The sequence below is a fragment of the Girardinichthys multiradiatus genome, chromosome Y, assembly GCF_021462225.1.
Source record: "Girardinichthys multiradiatus isolate DD_20200921_A chromosome Y, DD_fGirMul_XY1, whole genome shotgun sequence".
In the NCBI taxonomy this organism is placed as follows: Eukaryota; Metazoa; Chordata; class Actinopteri; order Cyprinodontiformes; family Goodeidae; genus Girardinichthys; species Girardinichthys multiradiatus.
Window position 1 is genome coordinate 17,638,715 of NC_061818.1, and position 21,425 is coordinate 17,660,139.

At 36.5% G+C, this 21,425-nt stretch overlaps 4 gene segments (V, D, J or C); all 4 read left to right on the plus strand.

Moving 5' to 3' along the window:
- Positions 1-7,816: 7,816 nt before the first annotated feature.
- Positions 7,817-8,345, plus strand: LOC124864904. The segment is given in 2 exon segments: positions 7,817-7,870; positions 7,972-8,345. Coding segments are annotated over 2 exon segments (414 nt in total).
- Positions 8,346-9,900: 1,555 nt separating this feature from the next.
- On the plus strand, positions 9,901-12,328 carry LOC124864905. The segment is given in 5 exon segments: positions 9,901-9,943; positions 10,028-10,078; positions 10,637-10,886; positions 12,155-12,233; positions 12,323-12,328. Coding segments are annotated over 5 exon segments (429 nt in total).
- A 2,826-nt stretch (positions 12,329-15,154) lies between these two features.
- On the plus strand, positions 15,155-15,687 carry LOC124864906. The segment is given in 2 exon segments: positions 15,155-15,212; positions 15,314-15,687. Coding segments are annotated over 2 exon segments (414 nt in total).
- Positions 15,688-17,167: 1,480 nt separating this feature from the next.
- LOC124864739 lies at positions 17,168-17,699 on the plus strand. The segment is given in 2 exon segments: positions 17,168-17,286; positions 17,371-17,699. Coding segments are annotated over 2 exon segments (348 nt in total).
- Positions 17,700-21,425: the final 3,726 nt, after the last annotated feature.

Sequence of the window (21,425 nt, forward strand, 5' to 3'; positions counted from 1 at the left end):
ACAGCTGAAGATTCTGCTGTTTATTATTGTGCTCGAGAGCCACAGTGACACAGAAAGTAGAAACAATGAACAAAAACTCCCCAGTGCATGAAGAGTTGTGACAGAAAGCCACCACAGGGGGAGCACTAACACCATTTATCTTTGACACAGCAAATATTGACGTAGACACATCTCTGATGATCAAGAAGGTTCACCCTGGAGAAATTACTTTGAGACGTTTTAGACCCAAAATCTTTAATAGACCTTTCAGAAGATTTTAAAATATTTTCTTTTATAAGCAGTTTTTTCATCAGTATTGTAGTGACTAGATTAAATCAGGATTCAAGAAATAATACATGCATCAGATGAAAGTATAAAATCTTTAATGTCTCTGAAGGTTGTCTTTTTAAAAATACACAGATTCTTCTTTTATTGTTTTTCTAGCTAAATAAAATATGCAAGAACAAAATTTTAGTGCTACAAAAGTAGTGAAGAAGACTATTCACTTACACATTCTTTATTTCTCCAGAAAGTTTCTCTGCATATGGACCAAAGATGTACCTAAGATCATGATTTTGATATAAAAACTCAAACTCATATTCCTTTGTGGCCTGGGAAAGCACATTTGTTTGAAATAGTAATGTAATAATATTGTTGTTATAATCAGAAGAAAAAAAGCTCTTCATTATTTAATAAGAAAGAAACATAATGACTACATATTCTGAATGAACAGAATTATGTTATTATTATATTATATATATAATATTATATTATACATCATATTTTATAAAATTATTATTATTATAACTCTGTTATTATTAACAGAGTTATAATAACAGAACCATTTAATTAAGTTTCATGAAATTTTAGAAAAGCCAAATTAAGGGACCAGATGGGGAGACATGAAACGACTGAAATATTCTTAGGTTTTTCTGACAGGTGTAAAATTAAAACTAAATACAATGTCTTGCATGTATTTCATGTAGGTAATATCAAAGTAGTTAAAGAAAGAAATAGACAAAATTTACCTTAAAAAAATTAATATATATATATATATATATATATATATATTCTTTTTTTTTTTTTTACCAAACATAAAATGTCTGTCATTTCTTCTGTCCATCTGTAATGATCCTCTCTTTAAGGTTTCTGGTCTTTATTTTGTGGGTCAAACTGGATTCAGATCATTCTGCTTGTGTGTGTAGATCATTAAACAACACTGCATTCAATTTAAGGAACATATAAGTCACTTATTCTAAGGTTAAGCTTAACTTTGCTTTGTCTCAGAATGCATTTTAGGCAGAGCAGAGAGATCAGATGCTCTGTTCATCCATCGTCTTTACCGCCTTATCTATCTTCTGCAGTCATTGTGCAAAATGACACCCTGGACAGGTCGCCATCCATCACAGGGCTACACAGAGACACACAGGACAAACAACCATAAACACACACACACTCTCACAGCTAAAGGCACCTTTTTAGAGTGACAAATTTACCTGAAAGTGTGAGGGAAAAATATTAAAAGCTCTTGCATACAGATCCCTGGCTGGGATTTGAACCCATCAGGGTGTACCGCTCAGGGTGTTTCTGCCTCTCGCCGAGTGACAACTGGAGATAATCATCATCCCTCCTCGACCCTGCATGGATGAGCTGGTACAAACAATAGATGGATAGTTACAGTTAATGTTCTATATTGGATTTTGTGGATATAATAAAAAAATAGTAAAGTTTTCACATTTGTTGTATATCAGGAAATACAGTTTTTGATGACAGCAGGAAGGGACAAATTAGTATCAAACCCAAATCCAGCTTTTCTTTTACATTTAATGTAATTCAGAGACTAATCACAAAAATTTAACTTGAACCTGTAGTTAACAGGATTCTAGAAACTCACATTTTATGGAGCCCTTAGCTACAGCTGGCAATAGTGTTGGAAGAAAAAACACTGAGTAAATTTACTATGATTCTTTAAAATTATGACTTCAGTATTCACGATGATTGATATTAACAGAAAAACCTGTTTCTGTGCTTCTGATTGGCCAGAGTATTAATCTTTGTCCCTCCCTATGTTCAAAGTGAACCTCCAGGCAGTCAACTATAAATGGTTCAGTGGCTGCAGAAGAAGAGAAACTCCCACCAGATCACCTTCAGCACCACCATGTTCTCTGTAGCTCTGCTGCTGCTGTTGGCTGCTGGATCCTGTGAGTCTCATAGAAATATTTACAGTATCATCACACAAAACTGTTTGTTTACTATTCTCATTCTGCTATACATTTTCTCTTTCTACAGATGTAAAGTGTGAACAGCTTGGATCAGACAGCCTGCTGGGAAAGGACTGGAGTGGATTGGTCAAGGATGGAACACATCATACACCTGCTTCAACAAACCCACTGTCATCTGGACAAAGCCAGTAGCACTGTGAGGATCATGTTCTTTGATTTCTCCAGTGCGTTTAACACAATCCAACCTGATTTGCTCTGTCAGAAACTCCAAAAGACTCAGGTGGAGGCCTCAACAATCTCCTGGATCAAAGATTACCTGACAAACAGACCACAGTTTGTGAGACTGAAGGGTTATGAGTCTAACCAGGTGGTCAGCAGCACAGGAGCACCACAGGGGACTGTACTCTCACCATTCCTTTTCACTCTGTACACCTCAGACTTCCAGTACAAGACAGACTCCTGTCATCTGCAGAAATACTCGGATGATTCTGCAGTCGTGGGGTGGATCAGAGATGGACAAGAAGCTGAGTACAGGAAGGTGGTGGACCACTTTGTGGCATGGTGTGGAAACAATCATCTCATTTTGAACGTGACTAAAACAAAGGAGATGATTGTAGATTTTAAGAGAAACAGGAATAAGTCAAAAACTATTTCTATCATGGGAGAAGAAGTGGAGGTGGTGGAGGAGTATAAATACCTCGGTGTTCACCTGGACAACAGACTAGAGTGGAGATGCAACTGTGAAGCCATCTACAAGAAGGGACAGAGCAGATTGTACTTCTTGAGGAAGCTTAGGTCCTTTGGTGTTTGCAGCAAGATGCTGCATATCTTCTATAAGTCTGTTGTGGAGAGTGTGATCTCTTCTACCATCATCTGCTGGGGAAGCAGCATCAGAGCCAGGGACTTAAAAAAGCTCAACAAGCTGAAAGCTGTCTCTGTTCTGGGGACTCCTGTGGAACCTCTGGAAATCATTGTGGAAAGAAGGATTCTTCATAAAATGAAGAACATTATGGAGAACCCTGAGCATCCTCTTCATGAGACTGTCCTACAACAACAGAGTGTCTTCAGTCAGAGGCTTCTTCAGATCTGCTGTAAGACGAAGCGCTACAGGAGATCCTTCCTGCCCACAGCCATCAGCATCTACAACGGCTCTTTGAGGAAACCTTCATAATATGAGCTATAACAACATCTATTTTCCCTTTGGGGTTAATAAAGTATTTTTGAATTGAATTGAATTGAATACTATAAAGATTCGGGCTGCACGGTGGCGCAGTTGCCTTGCAGCAAGAAGGTCCTGGGTTCAATTCCCGGCCAGGGATCTTTCTGCATGGAGTTTGCATGTTCTCCCTGTGCATGCGTGGGTTCTCACCAGTTACTCTGGCTTCCTCCCACAGTCCAAAGACATGCCTGTTAGGTTAACTGGTCTCTCTAAATTGCCCTTAGGTGTATGAATGAGTGTGTTCATGGTTGTTTGTGTGTTGCCCTGTGATGGACTGGCGACCTGTCCAGGGTGTACCCTGCCTCTCGCCCATAGACTGCTGGAGATAGGCACCAGCTTCCCTGCGACCCACTATGGAATAAGCGGTAGAAAATGACTGACTGACTATAAAGATTCACTAAAGAACAAGTTCAGCATCAGCTTTGTTTCTTCCAGTAAAACAGTGACTCTGAATGGACAGAATCTGCAGCCTGAAGACTCTGCTCTGTATTACTGCGCGAGACGCCACAGTGACAAAAACAGCTGCAGAGATGAAAAAAACCCTCTCAGAGCCTGAAAACATGCATTATTACTCATCAACCGGAGGAGGGGCTTTTAGACCACAAATGAATTGAGACTATTTTGAAAGGGACAGCACTGCAATGTTCATATTCTCAAAAGAAACATTGCAAACATGACATAAAGCTCATTGTTTAATCCAGAATGAATGGATTGTTTAATATGGGCATTTTCTTTGGTACTGTTATTGTCACCTAATGACACTCCAATATATTGACACTAACATAGAAACAACTTATGGTTCAATGAATCTGAACTGCTTATTTATTACCAGAATTTCTGTATTTTCACAGCAAATTTTCATCATCATCTCAAAGATACAAATTTGGAGCACTGTATTTTTAGAAAGGACTGATGTTCAAACCGGGTTTAAAACTTTTTGATGCTCATTGTTGAATAGATAAGCACTACCACATGGTGAACAATTATGTATTTGCTTTAGAGCTTAAAAAAATAACTAATCAGCACCAAAAACAAGAACAACAACACAGAGATAGTCAAAAGCTTCTGTTTCTATTCCACCTTTCCAAATAATGACATCAGAACAGCCTATATACTTGATGAGGAGATACTTCAATAATTACCATTGGACGTTGTTTCCCGCGGTGACAAAAATATAGTTAAATTTTATTTTATAAAACAACGTTTGTTTGGTTTTTTTTTTAGAAATGTGTACTTTCTTAAAAAAAAAAGTACTGTAAATTTATGTCATCCCATTTTTTCATATGACCCTAACCCTAACCTTATCTCTGAAATATGTTATAACTTTAAAGTAAATTAAGTACATAAGTTCTTCCTTTTACAGTTTCATTGCAAATACACTTTCAGCATCAGGCCTGGTGGATCTACAGGTCCTTCTAAAAAAATTAGCATATTGTGATAAAGTTAATTATTTTCCATAATGTCATGATGAAAATTTAACATTCATATATTTTAGATTCATTGCACACTAACTGAAATATTTCAGGTCTTTTATTGTCTTAATACGGATGATTTTGGCATACAGCTCATGAAAACCCAAAATTCCTATCTCACAAAATTAGCATATCATTAAAAGGGTCTCTAAACGAGCTATGAACCTAATCATCTGAATCAACGAGTTAACTCTAAACACCTGCAAAAGATTCCTGGGGCCTTTAAAACTCCCAGCCTGGTTCATCACTCAAAACCCCAATCATGGCCGACCTGACTGCTGTCCAGAAGGCCACTATTGACACCCTCAAGCAAGAGGGTAAGAAACAGAAAGAAATTTCTGAACGAATAGGCTGTTCCCAGAGTGCTGTATCAAGGCACCTCAGTGGGAAGTCTGTGGGAAGGAAAAAGTGTGGCAGAAAACGCTGCACAACGAGAAGAGGTGACCGGACCCTGAGGAAGATTGTGGAGAAGGGCTGATTCCAGACCTTTGGGGACCTGCAGAAGCAGTGGACTGAGTCTGGAGTAAAAACATCCAGAGCCACCGTGCACAGGCGTGTGCAGGAAATGGGCTACAGGTGCCGCATTCCCCAGACCTGGGCTACAGAGAAGCAGCACTGGACTGTTGCTCAGTGGTCCAAAGTACTTAATTCAGAGGGCTCCTAACACAAAGAAACAGCTCATATTAATATTTGTCATTTCCTGTTCTTCAGGCTTCTGTTCAACTTGTGGTTTGGCAAAAAAAAAAAATGTTTACCCACTTCTACAAAGAGCGTGTCAACTGTTTTATTTATTAGATCTAAACAAGTTTCTGACTTTTTTATGTAACAAAATAATAATGAATAATAAAAAGATTACAATAAAGTTTGTAGCCACATCTGCTTCAATTCAATTCAGTTTTATTTATATAGCGCCAATTCACAACACATGTTGTCTCAAGGCACTTCACAAAAGTCAGGTCCATACATTCCAATTAATCCTAATCATTGAACAGTGCAGTCAGATTCAGTCATTTATTCAAATTGGATAAAACGTTTTTCTGTCTAAGGAAACCCAGTAGATTGCATCCAGTCAGTGTCTTGCAGCATTCCCTCCTCCCGGATGAGCATGTAGAGACACATTGACATTATTTCTAAAATGGTCTCCTCTAACATGATTAGTGCAGACACTCATAAGATTTGTCATTATTTGGTTTTAAATGTTTAGAACTTTAAACAAAAGTAATGATAAATTAACTGAAACAGAACATTTTCTTAAACCATCAATATGTCCAAAAATAGACAATTATGATAGACAAATCTCTAAATTAAATCAAGCTGAGTTCAGTTTCTTTTCCAGGGGGAGGAGTTGATGCAAAACTTGTTCTGCTTCCACCTTTACATGTCTGTGATAGAGTTAAAGACCTGCAGTAAATCAGAGACAAACACACTGCAGACTGAGCAGAGACAAATGGCTGCTACAATGATCAGACCTCATCAGGTTATGATTGCTTTTCTCATCCTGACAGTTAACTGGACAGGTAAGAACAAAGGGTCCTTAAAGGAACCTCTTTAGTCATAAATACACAATGATTATAGTTCAGAACCTGATGATCTGTATGTCTGCAGGTACTGATGGTCAAACACTGACTGAGTCTGAACCAGTGGTTAAAAGACCTGGAGAATCCCACAGACTGACCTGCACATATTCTGGGCTTGGTACTCCTGACATAGCTTGGATCAGACAGGCAGCTGGAAAAGGACTGGAGTGGATTGCTTATATCAGCAGTGGCAGTGGCAGCATCTACTACTCTGACTCAGTGAGAAACAGGTTCATCATCTCCAGAGAGAACAGCAGAAATCAGGTGTATCTGCAAATGAACAGTCTGACAGCTCAGGATTCTGCTGTTTATTATTGTGCTCGAGATCCACAGTGACACAGAAAGCAGAAACACTGAACAAAAACTCTGCAGTGCATGAATAGTTTAAAAATGAACCCTCCACAGGGGGCGCACTAACACCATTTATGTTTGTCACAGCAAATATTGAGATACACACATTTCTGATGATATGAGGAGTCGAGAAGGTTCACACTGGAGAAATGACTTTGAGAAGTTTTAGACCTAAACATTTTCTGTGCCTTATAAACCATTCTGAAGTTTGGGCAGAAAAACAGGGAGTAAAACAGAAAAATCACAGGCATGGCAACAACTGAATACAGAGCAGAAACTATGGAAGGATCCAGCGGGGAACAATGATAACATAAGGGAAACATGAGAAAATAAACTAATATAAAAACACCTTACAAACAATAATGAACACAGAGAAATGAACTGAATAAAGCAGGACCCAAAGCATATATCAACAAGGAAATTATCAAAAGGCAAACACAAGTCCAAACATCTGTTGATTTTGACATGTTCAGTGTTAATGTTACAGGTTTAGGCTTACAAGAACACCTTAAAATCCTTCTTCACTAAACACAACAAAAATCAACATGGTGGTCTACTCAGAACACAACTGATTGAAAGGCTACTGACCCTCTTCATAAGGATGACCTTTCACCTCCTATACTTCAGATTATAGTTTTTTAATGACAGAGGTCATATGGATTAATAGAGAAAAAATTATTAATCAGCAGGTAGTACAAAACTGTGTAAGAGAATAATCTTAAAAATAACTCAGTAATCACAGTAATCTTATGATAATTATGTGATAATAATCCTATAAGATGTGGCTTTCTTTCTTTTTTTAAATATAGAGTTTGTTAATTTCGTTTAAATAAGAAAACATAATACAAATAAATTCAGTGTTAACTTTTTAAATTAAGACATATCACTGGATGTTCTCAAAAAATACCAGGAGGCTTGTCTGTCTTTATGCAAATCAAATAGAGGGTTTAAAGGCTTGCATTCATGCTGTCAGTTGAAGAAGAAGAGTTCAGATCATCTTCAACACCAACATGTTCGCTGTAGCTCTGCTGCTGTTGGTTGCTGGTTTCTGTAAGTCTCACCGAGGCAGATCCACTGACAGTATGATCACTTCACACTGACTGTTTTCTTTTCTGATAATAAGATCCATCATGTTTATTCCTCTTCCACAGGTGTGAAGTGTGAACAGCTGACACAGCCAGCCTCTGTGACTGTTCAGCCAGGTCAACATCTGACCATCAGCTGTCAGGTCTCTTATTCTATCAGCACCTACTGGACAGTTTGGATCAGACAGACTGTTGGGAAAGGACTGGAGTTGATTGGTGGATCTGGAATTGGACATATCACACTGTACAAAGATTCACTAAATAACAAGTTCAGCATCACTTTAGATGGCTCCAGTAAAACGGTGACCTTAAATGGACAGAATATGCAACCTGAAGACTCTGCTGTGTATTACTGCGCCAGAAAGGACCACAGCTGCACAAACAGGCAGCAGAACTGTACAAAGACCCCTCAGAGCCTGAGCATATGTACTAATAATTGAGAGCCAAAGGAGGTGCTCCTATCCCACTTAGACCAGGTTCAAAAAGAAAATCTTAAATTGTTTAGGATCTCTGTCAATAACATTGGAATAAAAAAAGGAAAGTTATGTAAAACGTTGATGAATATTGCCCTGCAATGGACTGGCGACCTCTCCAGGGTGAACCCTGCCTCTTGTCCATAGACTGCTGGAGATAGGCACCAGCTTTCCCATGACCCACTATGGAAGAAGTGGAATAGAAAATGACTGACTGACTGACTGACTGTATGACTGACTTTGATGAATATCAACAAAATCAGAACCTGGTAGTTTTTTAAAATATTTTCTACTGTAATTAATGAACTGGTATACAGTCCATACATATTTAAACTGATTGTTTCTGACATTTCATATTTTAGTGCCATTAGGTTTTTACCTTACATTCAAAGTGTACGATTACTACATGCAGCAGATTATGTATTCAGAAGTTAATTTACAGTTTAGGCTTCTTAATACACCACATTCAACTGATTATTGCATGTAGATCTGTCAGTTTTCTTGTTTTTCTTTCATTTATTCAAATAACATCTGGCCGTACAGCATAAATACTGTCATTAAGAAGTTGAGTCTAGATGTTAAAAAAATAAACAAACAACAACAAAAAACTAAATGTTGCTGCTGGCCTTCTGCTGCCTTCTTGACCAGTTTCCATCTAATGTTTTCAGCAATGGAGGAACATCATTTCTCAGTAATGCCTCAACAACTTCATAATTGTTTTCACTGCGTCATAGAACCCGAGTTGCTACAGATATTTACATTTTTCCCCTAACAGATACCTTTGGCCTGTAACTGTGCATCATTATAAAAACTTTCCAACCAGCAGATTTTCTTTAAACTCATTTAGTAAGTTAGCAGTGATCAGCAAAATATTTTTTCTTCATTTTGAAGAATAAATAATGAAAGTAACTTTTAAAGAGTTTAGTTTTACTATTTCATGCTTTATAAACTCCTCAATGTTCATTAAATTGTAAACTTGCACCAGTTCCACTTGCAAAATTTAAATGTAATAACAGAGAGGTAGCTCAGCTGCACAGAGAATATTGTAGCTACAGGTCAAGACATTGCGAAAAGGTACAATATTCCCTGTAAGGATTTATACAAAATTGATGTTGCATTAAAAGTAAAAAATTTATAAATCATAATTTTTCATTGTCTTATTTTTACATTATAAAAATCTGTTTGTAATTGTGTAAATTGTTATATCCACCATATGGTAATATTTAATATACCAAGATGAATGTCATTCATGACTATATGAATATTGAACACAATAAAATAAACAATAAATCAGTTCAAAGAATGGAAAATAATGATCTAACATTAACATTGTAAATTCAGTATAAGTGTTGTTGCATGCTGGTTAAAAAAAAAAAAAAACTTCCTACAATATCTGGTCAAAAATACTGACAGGTGGGGGGCTGTCATTATGCAAACAAGGCATTTCCAGATTAAATACTTGATCTGATGCTGTCAGCTGCAGAAGAAGAGAAACTCCCATCAGATCATCTTCAACTCCAACATGTTCTCTGTAGCTCTGTTGCTGCTGCTGGCGGCTGGATCCTGTGAGTCTCACTGGAAAACTGAGGTTAAACCATTCAAACTGTTAACAGTGTTTTAAATTAATACACTCTATTTTATCTTTTAAGATGTGAAGTGTGAACAGCTGACACAGCCAGCCTCTATGACTGTGCAACCAGGTCAACGTCTAACTATCAGATGTCAGGTTTCTTATGATCTGAGCTACTGGACAGCTTGGATTAGACAGGCTGCTGGGAAAGGACTGGAATGGATTGGGGTGAATGATAGTGATGGAAACTCACTGTACAAAGATTCACTGAAGAACAAGTTCAGTATCGACGTAGACTCTTCCAGTAACACAGTGACTCTGAACGGACAGAACGTGCAGCCTGAAGACTCTGCTGTGTATTACTGTGCCAGAGCGCCCACAGTGACAAAAACAAACAGCAGAGCTGTACAAAAACCCCTCAGAACCTGAACACTTGCATTAGCAGTAAAACACCAGAGGAGGCACTTTGAGACCACTAATGAATTTAGACCATTTTATAAATGAACCACTTTTTAGTCTTTCGTTTTACAAAGATAACATAGACATTACAGTCAGTTAGATGTTGCTTTTACTATTAAAAATCAAACTGTCCAAATATAGGCTTTGGTTTTCCTGATGTTGGAAGCGGCTTGCTACGTAAAGATGCTTTAATATAATATAACACTATACAATTTTTTAAAATCACCAGGTCAACGTCTGACCATCAGATGTCAGGTCTCTTATGATATGAGCAGCTACTGGACAGCTTGGATCAGACAGGCTGCTGGGAAAGGACTGGAGTGGATTGGGATGAAATATACTGGAAACTCATACTACAAAGACTCCCTGAAGAACAAGTTCAGTATTGACTTAGACACCTCCAGCAAAACAGTGACTCTGAATGGACAGAATATGCAGCCTGAAGACTCTGCTGTTTATTACTGTGCCAGAGAGCCACAGTGACACAAACAAGCAGCAGAGCTATACAAAAACCCCTCAGAACAGATGTAATATAAAATCACCAGAGGAGGCGCTCTTGAACCAGTTTTATGTTTGGCTAAATTGAAAAATAAAAGGTATACAAAGTTTATCCCTGATATGTTGATATATACCTGAAATAACAAAAACAAACAAAACCTTTCAAATAAAAAAAAAATCATATTCTGAAATATACCTGACAAATTTTAAAATCTTTTCACAGTTTTATTAAACAAACATGTAATTAACCAGAATAAAAACCCAGAGGGCTCCAAAACAATGCAACAGCTCATATCAATCAGGTTTTTATTCATGATGTGGTTTTCTCACTTCTACAATGAGCTTTCAAAAGTTTATTATTTAGATCACAAGTTTCATTAACACCGTTAAAAATTGGAAGTTGTTTTATGCGTGAAAAAATAGCATTAAAATAAATGAAATTCAGACATCTTTCAAAACAAAGAAACTGCTGAAATTAATATTTGTCATCTCCTGTTTTTCAGGCTTCTGTTCATTTTGTGGTTTAACAGAAAGAAATGTTGTTTAGCCACTTCCACAAAGACTTTGGCAACTGGATTATTTTGATCAAAGCAAGTTTCGGAGTTGCTTTAAGTAACAAAATAAACCTGAATTTAAAAACAATCTGCATTTTTTAGCCACCTCTGCTTCGTGTTCACAGTATTTCTAATATGGTCTCCTGTGACATAATAATTGCAGACACTCATAAGATTTGTCATTATCTATCACAACTCTCTATAGTCCTGAACCTCTCTTTGGCAAAGACCCATCACAAAAAATATGTCAATATATTCTCCCAGGATCGGACAGCAGTATAAACGGTACGTTTTTTATGACATGATTAAAACAAGACAAGGATTCATTTTCTTATTAACAGGTAACTTCTAATTCTCAGTCGCTATGATACCGAATGCGCTTTTATTATTTTTCATTTCTGTAGAAAGAGTGAAAGTGAGGCAGAAAGACAGACGTTGAAGTCATTTAATGACCTTAAATTTATATGTGGTTACAAAATATGATCAAAATCAGTGGTGTACACAGAAAAGAGGTCAATAGAATGTATTTTTTCTGTCCTTCAAAAGCACAGAATCGTTTTAATGTTAGCACTATACATTCAGAAATACTGGCTATTATGGCTGTTTGTTTCAACACAGAAAAATATATTATCAGGCTGCTTTGTCATTATGCAATTGGAACATTCAGGTTTAAAGACTTGATTTCATGCATTCAGCAGCAGAAGAAGAGAAACTCCCACCATCACCTTCAACACCAACATGATATCTGTAGCTCTGCTGCTGCTGCTGGATCCTGTGAGTCTCACTGAGAGAGAAATATGTACAGTATTATCACATTAGTCTGTTTACTGTTTTTACTCTTTTTACATTCTCTGTCTCTACAGATGTAAAGTGTGAACAGCTGAAACAACCAACCTCTGTAACTCTGCAGCCAGGTCAACATCTGACCATCAGCTGTCAAGTCTCTTATTCTCTCTACCCAAGAGCTTGGATCAGACAGCCTGCTGGAAAAGGACTGGGGTGGATTGGTTGGGTGGGCGAAGGATGGAACATATACAGGATAAATGGCAAACTAAAAAGGTATGCAAAGTTTATCCCTGACATAAATGTATTAAACGAAAATGTCAAAAAGAGACAAAAAAATTGCGATAGACACTTCATATTGTGTCATATCATTAAATATACCTGGAAAATTTTAAAATCTTTTCACAATTTCATTGAATAAACATATAATAAATAAGAATAAAACCTCAGAGATCTTCAAAACAAATCACCAGCTCATATCAATTAGATTTTCAGACTGAAACCAAGATGGGTTTCCCACTTCTAAGAGCTTGATAAATGTTTTCAAATAATGTTGTTAAAAGTTTAAAGTGATTTTGAATAGAAAGATAGAACATTAAAATAAACCAACATTTCTAAATATGATTACAAACATTAATTCAGAGGGCTCCTAACACAAAGAAACAGCTCATATTAATATTTGTCATTTCCTGTTCTTCAGGCTTCTGTTCAACTTGTGGTTTGGCAAAAAAAAAAAATGTTTACCCACTTCTACAAAGAGCGTGTCAACTGTTTTATTTATTAGATCTAAACAAGTTTCTGACTTTTTTATGTAACAAATAATAATGAATAATAAAAAGATTACAATAAAGTTTGTAGCCACATCTGCTTCAATTCAATTCAGTTTTATTTATATAGCGCCAATTCACAACACATGTTGTCTCAAGGCACTTCACAAAAGTCAGGTACATACATTCCAATTAATCCTAATCATTGAACAGTGCAGTCAGATTCAGTCATTTATTCAAATTGGATAAAACGTTTTTCTGTCTAAGGAAACCCAGTAGATTGCATCCAGTCAGTGTCTTGCAGCATCCCTCCTCCCGGATGAGCATGTAGAGACACATTGACATTATTTCTAAAATGGTCTCCTCTAACATGATTAGTGCAGACACTCATAAGATTTGTCATTATTTGGTTTTAAATGTTTAGAACTTTAAACAAAAGTAATGATAAATTAACTGAAACAGAACATTTTCTTAAACCATCAATATGTCCAAAAATAGACAATTATGATAGACAAATCTCTAAATTAAATCAAGCTGAGTTCAGTTTCTTTTCCAGGGGGAGGAGTTGATGCAAAACTTGTTCTGCTTCCACCTTTACATGTCTGTGATAGAGTTAAAGACCTGCAGTAAATCAGAGACAAACACACTGCAGACTGAGCAGAGACAAATGGCTGCTACAATGATCAGACCTCATCAGGTTATGATTGCTTTTCTCATCCTGACAGTTAACTGGACAGGTAAGAACAAAGGGTCCTTAAAGGAACCTCTTTAGTCATAAATACACAATGATTATAGTTCAGAACCTGATGATCTGTATGTCTGCAGGTACTGATGGTCAAACATTGACTGAGTCTGAACCAGTGGTTAAAAGGCCTGGAGAATCCCACAGACTGACCTGCACATATTCTGGGTTTAGTAGCACTCCTCACATAGCTTGGATCAGACAAGCAACTGGAAAAGGACTGGAGTGGATTGCTGTAATCTGGTCAGACAGTAGTGGCACCTACTACTCTGACTCAGTGAGAAACCGGTTCACCATCTCCAGAGACAACAGCAGAAGTCAGGTGTATCTGCAGATGAACAGTCTGACAGCTCAGGATTCTGCTGTTTATTATTGTGCTCGAGAGCCACAGTGACACAGAAAGCAGAAACACTGAACAAAAACTCTGCAGTGTATGAAAAGTTTAAAAATGAACCCTCCACAGGGGGCGCACTAACACCATTTATGTTTGTCACAGCAAATATTGAGATACACACATTTCTGATGATATGAGGAGTCGAGAAGGTTCACACTGGAGAAATGACTTTGAGAAGTTTTAGACCTAAACATTTTCTGTGCCTTATAAACCATTCTGAAGTTTGGGCAGAAAAACAGGGAGTAAAACAGAAAAATCACAGGCATGGCAACAACTGAATACAGAGCAGAAACTATGGAAGGATCCAGCGGGGAACAATGATAACATAAGGGAAACATGAGAAAATAAACTAATATAAAAACACCTTACAAACAATAATGAACACAGAGAAATGAACTGAATAAAGCAGGACCCAAAGCATATATCAACAAGGAAATTATCAAAAGGCAAACACAAGTCCAAACATCTGTTGATTTTGACATGTTCAGTGTTAATGTTACAGGTTTAGGCTTACAAGAACACCTTAAAATCCTTCTTCACTAAACACAACAAAAATCAACATGGTGGTCTACTCAGAACACAACTCTTATTGAAAGGCTACTGACCCTCTTCATAAGGATGACCTTTCACCTCCTATACTTCAGATTATAGTTTTTTAATGACAGAGGTCATATGGATTAATAGAGAAAAAATTATTAATCAGCAGGTAGTACAAAACTGTGTAAGAGAATAATCTTAAAAATAACTCAGTAATCACAGTAATCTTATGATAATTATGTGATAATAATCCTATAAGATGTGGCTTTCTTTCTTTTTTTAAATATAGAGTTTGTTAATTTCGTTTAAATAAGAAAACATAATACAAATAAATTCAGTGTTAACTTTTTAAATTAAGACATATCACTGGATGTTCTCAAAAAATACCAGGAGGCTTGTCTGTCTTTATGCAAATCAAATAGAGGGTTTAAAGGCTTGCATTCATGCTGTCAGTTGAAGAAGAAGAGATCAGATCATCTTCAACACCAACATGTTCGCTGTAGCTCTGCTGCTGTTGGTTGCTGGTTTCTGTAAGTCTCACCGAGGCAGATCCACTGACAGTATGATCACTTCACACTGACTGTTTTCTTTTCTGATAATAAGATCCATCATGTTTATTCCTCTTCCACAGGTGTGAAGTGTGAACAGCTGACACAGCCAGCCTCTGTGACTGTTCAGCCAGGTCAACATCTGACCATCAGCTGTCAGGTCTCTTATTCTATCAGCACCTACTGGACAGTTTGGATCAGACAGACTGTTGGGAAAGGACTGGAGTGGATTGGTGGATCTGGAATTGGACATATCACACTGTACAAAGATTCACTAAATAACAAGTTCAGCATCACTTTAGATGGCTCCAGTAAAACGGTGACCTTAAATGGACAGAATATGCAGCCTGAAGACTCTGCTGTGTATTACTGCGCCAGAAAGGACCACAGCTGCACAAACAGGCAGCAGAGCTGTACAAAGACCCCTCAGAGCCTGAGCATATGTACTAATAATTGAGAGCCAAAGGAGGTGCTCCTATCCCACTTAGACCAGGTTCAAAAAGAAAATCTTAAATTGTTTAGGATCTCTGTCAATAACATTGGAATAAAAAAAGGAAAGTTATGTAAAACGTTGATGAATATTGCCCTGCAATGGACTGGCGACCTCTCCAGGGTGAACCCTGCCTCTTGTCCATAGACTGCTGGAAATAGGCACCAGCTTTCCCATGACCCACTATGGAAGAAGTGGAATAGAAAATGACTGACTGACTGACTGACTGTATGACTGACTTTGATGAATATCAACAAAATCAGAACCTGGTAGTTTTTTAAAATATTTTCTACTGTAATTAATGAACTGGTATACAGTCCATACATATTTAAACTGATTGTTTCTGACATTTCATATTTTAGTGCCATTAGGTTTTTACCTTACATTCAAAGTGTACGATTACTACATACAGCAGATTATGTATTCAGAAGTTAATTTACAGTTTAGGCTTCTTAATACACCACATTCAACTGATTATTGCATGTAGATCTGTCAGTTTTCTTGTTTTTCTTTCATTTATTCAAATAACATCTGGCCGTACAGCATAAATACTGTCATTAAGAAGTTGAGTCTAGATGTTAAAAAAATAAACAAACAACAACAAAAAACTAAATGTTGCTGCTGGCCTTCTGTAGCCTTCTTGACCAGTTTCCATCTAATGTTTTCAGCAATGGAGGAACATCATTTCTCAGTAATGCCTCAACAACTTCATAATTGTTTTCACTGCGTCATAGAACCCGAGTTGCTACAGATATTTACATTTTTCCCCTAACAGATACCTTTGGCCTGTAACTGTGCATCATTATAAAAACTTTCCAACCAGCAGATTTTCTTTAAACTCATTTAGTAAGTTAGCAGTGATCAGCAAAATATTTTTTCTTCATTTTGAAGAATAAATAATGAAAGTAACTTTTAAAGAGTTTAGTTTTACTATTTCATGCTTTATAAACTCCTCAATGTTCATTAAATTGTAAACTTGCACCAGTTCCACTTGCAAAATTTAAATGTAATAACAGAGAGGTAGCTCAGCTGCACAGAGAATATTGTAGCTAGAGGTCAAGACATTGCGAAAAGGTACAATATTCCCTGTAAGGATTTATACAAAATTGATGTTGCATTAAAAGTAAAAAATTTATAAATCATAATTTTTCATTGTCTTATTTTTACATTATAAAAATCTGTTTGTAATTGTGTAAATTGTTATATCCACCATATGGTAATATTTAATATACCAAGATGAATGTCATTCATGACTATATGAATATTGAACACAATAAAATAAACAATAAATCAGTTCAAAGAATGGAAAATAATGATCTAACATTAACATTGTAAATTCAGTATAAGTGTTGTTGCATGCTGGTTAAAAAAAAAAAAAAAACTTCCTACAATATCTGGTCAAAAATACTGACAGGTGGGGGGCTGTCATTATGCAAACAAGGCATTTCCAGATTAAATACTTGATCTGATGCTGTCAGCTGCAGAAGAAGAGAAACTCCCATCAGATCATCTTCAACTCCAACATGTTCTCTGTAGCTCTGTTGCTGCTGCTGGCTGCTGGATCCTGTGAGTCTCACTGGAAAACTGAGGTTAAACCATTCAAACTGTTAACAGTGTTTTAAATTAATACACTCTATTTTATCTTTTAAGATGTGAAGTGTGAACAGCTGACACAGCCAGCCTCTATGACTGTGCAACCAGGTCAACGTCTAACTATCAGATGTCAGGTTTCTTATGATCTGAGCTACTGGACAGCTTGGATTAGACAGGCTGCTGGGAAAGGACTGGAATGGATTGGGGTGAATGATAGTGATGGAAACTCACTGTACAAAGATTCACTGAAGAACAAGTTCAGTATTGACTTAGACACCTCCAGCAAAACAGTGACTCTGAATGGACAGAATATGCAGCCTGAAGACTCTGCTGTTTATTACTGTGCCAGAGAGCCACAGTGACACAAACAAGCAGCAGAGCTGTACAAAAACCCCTCAGAACAGATGTAATATAAAATCACCAGAGGAGGCGCTCTTGAACCAGTTTTATGTTTGGCTAAATTGAAAAATAAAAGGTATACAAAGTTTATCCCTGATATGTTGATATATACCTGAAATAACAAAAACAAACAAAACCTTTCAAATAAAAAAAAATCATATTCTGAAATATACCTGACAAATTTTAAAATCTTTTCACAGTTTTATTAAACAAACATGTAATTAACCAGAATAAAAACCCAGAGGGCTCCAAAACAATGCAACAGCTCATATCAATCAGGTTTTTATTCATGATGTGGTTTTCTCACTTCTACAATGAGCTTTCAAAAGTTTATTATTTAGATCACAAGTTTCATTAACACCGTTAAAAATTGGAAGTTGTTTTATGCGTGAAAAAATAGCATTAAAATAAATGAAATTCAGACATCTTTCAAAACAAAGAAACTGCTGAAATTAATATTTGTCATCTCCTGTTTTTCAGGCTTCTGTTCATTTTGTGGTTTAACAGAAAGAAATGTTGTTTAGCCACTTCCACAAAGACTTTGGCAACTGGATTATTTTGATCAAAGCAAGTTTCGGAGTTGCTTTAAGTAACAAATAAACCTGAATTTAAAAACAATCTGCATTTTTTAGCCACCTCTGCTTCGTGTTCACAGTATTTCTAATATGGTCTCCTGTGACATAATAATTGCAGACACTCATAAGATTTGTCATTATCTATCACAACTCTCTATAGTCCTGAACCTCTCTTTGGCAAAGACCCATCACAAAAAATATGTCAATATATTCTCCCAGGATCGGACAGCAGTATAAACGGTACGTTTTTTATGACATGATTAAAACAAGACAAGGATTCATTTTCTTATTAACAGGTAACTTCTAATTCTCAGTCGCTATGATAACGAATGCAATTTTATTATTTTTCATTTCTGTAGAAAGAGTGAAAGTGAGGCAGAAAGACAGACGTTGAAGTCATTTAATGACCTTAAAATTTATATGTGGTTACAAAATATGATCAAAATCAGTGGTGTACACAGAAAAGAGGTCAATAGAATGTATTTTTTCTGTCCTTCAAAAGCACAGAATCGTTTTAATGTTAGCACTATACATTCAGAAATACTGGCTATTATGGCTGTTTGTTTCAACACAGAAAAATATATTATCAGGCTGCTTTGTCATTATGCAATTGGAACATTCAGGTTTAAAGACTTGATTTCATGCATTCAGCAGCAGAAGAAGAGAAACTCCCACCATCACCTTCAACACCAACATGATATCTGTAGCTCTGCTGCTGCTGCTGGATCCTGTGAGTCTCACTGAGAGAGAAATATGTACAGTATTATCACATTAGTCTGTTTACTGTTTTTACTCTTTTTACATTCTCTGTCTCTACAGATATAAAGTGTGAACAGCTGAAACAACCAACCTCTGTAACTCTGCAGCCAGGTCAACATCTGACCATCAGCTGTCAAGTCTCTTATTCTCTCTACCCAAGAGCTTGGATCAGACAGCCTGCTGGAAAAGGACTGGGGTGGATTGGTTGGGTGGGCGAAGGATGGAACATATACAGGATAAATGGCAAACTAAAAAGGTATGCAAAGTTTATCCCTGACATAAATGTATTAAACGGAAATGTCAAAAAGAGACAAAAAAATTGCGATAGACACTTCATATTGTGTCATATCATTAAATATACCTGGAAAATTTTAAAATCTTTTCACAATTTCATTGAATAAACATATAATAAATAAGAATAAAACCTCAGAGATCTTCAAAACAAATCACCAGCTCATATCAATTAGATTTTCAGACTGAAACCAAGATGGGTTTCCCACTTCTAAGAGCTTGATAAATGTTTTCAAATAATGTTGTTAAAAGTTTAAAGTGATTTTGAATAGAAAGATAGAACATTAAAATAAACCAACATTTCTAAATATGATTACAAACATTAATTCAGAGGGCTCCTAACACAAAGAAACAGCTCATATTAATATTTGTCATTTCCTGTTCTTCAGGCTTCTGTTCAACTTGTGGTTTGGCAAAAAAAAAAATGTTTACCCACTTCTACAAAGAGCGTGTCAACTGTTTTATTTATTAGATCTAAACAAGTTTCTGACTTTTTTATGTAACAAAATAATAATGAATAATAAAAAGATTACAATAAAGTTTGTAGCCACATCTGCTTCAATTCAATTCAGTTTTATTTATATAGCGCCAATTCACAACACATGTTGTCTCAAGGCACTTCACAAAAGTCAGGTCCATACATTCCAATTAATCCTAATCATTGAACAGTGCAGTCAGATTCAGTCATTTATTCAAATTGGATAAAACGTTTTTCTGTCTAAGGAAACCCAGTAGATTGCATCCAGTCAGTGTCTTGCAGCATTCCCTCCTCCCGGATGAGCATGTAGAGACACATTGACATTATTTCTAAAATGGTCTCCTCTAACATGATTAGTGCAGACACTCATAAGATTTGTCATTATTTGGTTTTAAATGTTTAGAACTTTAAACAAAAGTAATGATAAATTAACTGAAACAGAACATTTTCTTAAACCATCAATATGTCCAAAAATAGACAATTATGATAGACAAATCTCTAAATTAAATCAAGCTGAGTTCAGTTTCTTTTCCAGGGGGAGGAGTTGATGCAAAACTTGTTCTGCTTCCACCTTTACATGTCTGTGACAGAGTTAAAGACCTGCAGTAAATCAGAGACAAACACACTGCAGACTGAGCAGAGACAAATGGCTGCTACAATGATCAGACCTCATCAGGTTATGATTGCTTTTCTCATCCTGACAGTTAACTGGACAGGTAAGAACAAAGGGTCCTTAAAGGAACCTCTTTAGTCATAAATACACAATTATTATAGTTCAGAACCTGATGATCTGTATGTCTGCAGGTACTGATGGTCAAACACTGACTAAGTCTGAACCAGTGGTTAAAAGACCTAGAGAATCCCACAGACTGACCTGCACATATTCTGGGCTTGGTACTCCTGACATAGCTTGGATCAGACAGGCTGCTGGAAAAGGACTGGAGTGGATCTCAACTATAAGCTGGGATAGTAAAAACATCTACTACTCTGACTCAGTGAGAAACCGGTTCACCATCTCCAGAGACAACAGCAGAACTCAGGTGTATCTGCAGATGAACAGTCTGACAGCTCAGGATTCTGCTGTTTATTATTGTGCTCGAGAGCCACAGTGACACAGAAAGTAGAAACACTGAACAAAAACTCTGCAGTGCATGAATAGTTTAAAAATGAACCCTCCACAGGGGGCGCACTAACACCATTTATGTTTGTCACAGCAAATATTGAGATACACACATTTCTGATGATATGAGGAGTCGAGAAGGTTCACACTGGAGAAATGACTTTGAGAAGTTTTAGACCTAAACATTTTCTGTGCCTTATAAACCATTCTGAAGTTTGGGCAGAAAAACAGGGAGTAAAACAGAAAGATCACAGGCATGGCAACAACTGAATACAGAGCAGAAACTATGGAAGGATCCAGCGGGGAACAATGATAACATAAGGGAAACATGAGAAAATAAACTAATATAATAACACCTTACAAACAATAATGAACACAGAGAAATGAACTGAATAAAGCAGGACCCAAAGCATATATCAACAAGGAAATTATCAAAAGGCAAACACAAGTCCAAACATCTGTTGATTTTGACATGTTCAGTGTTAATGTT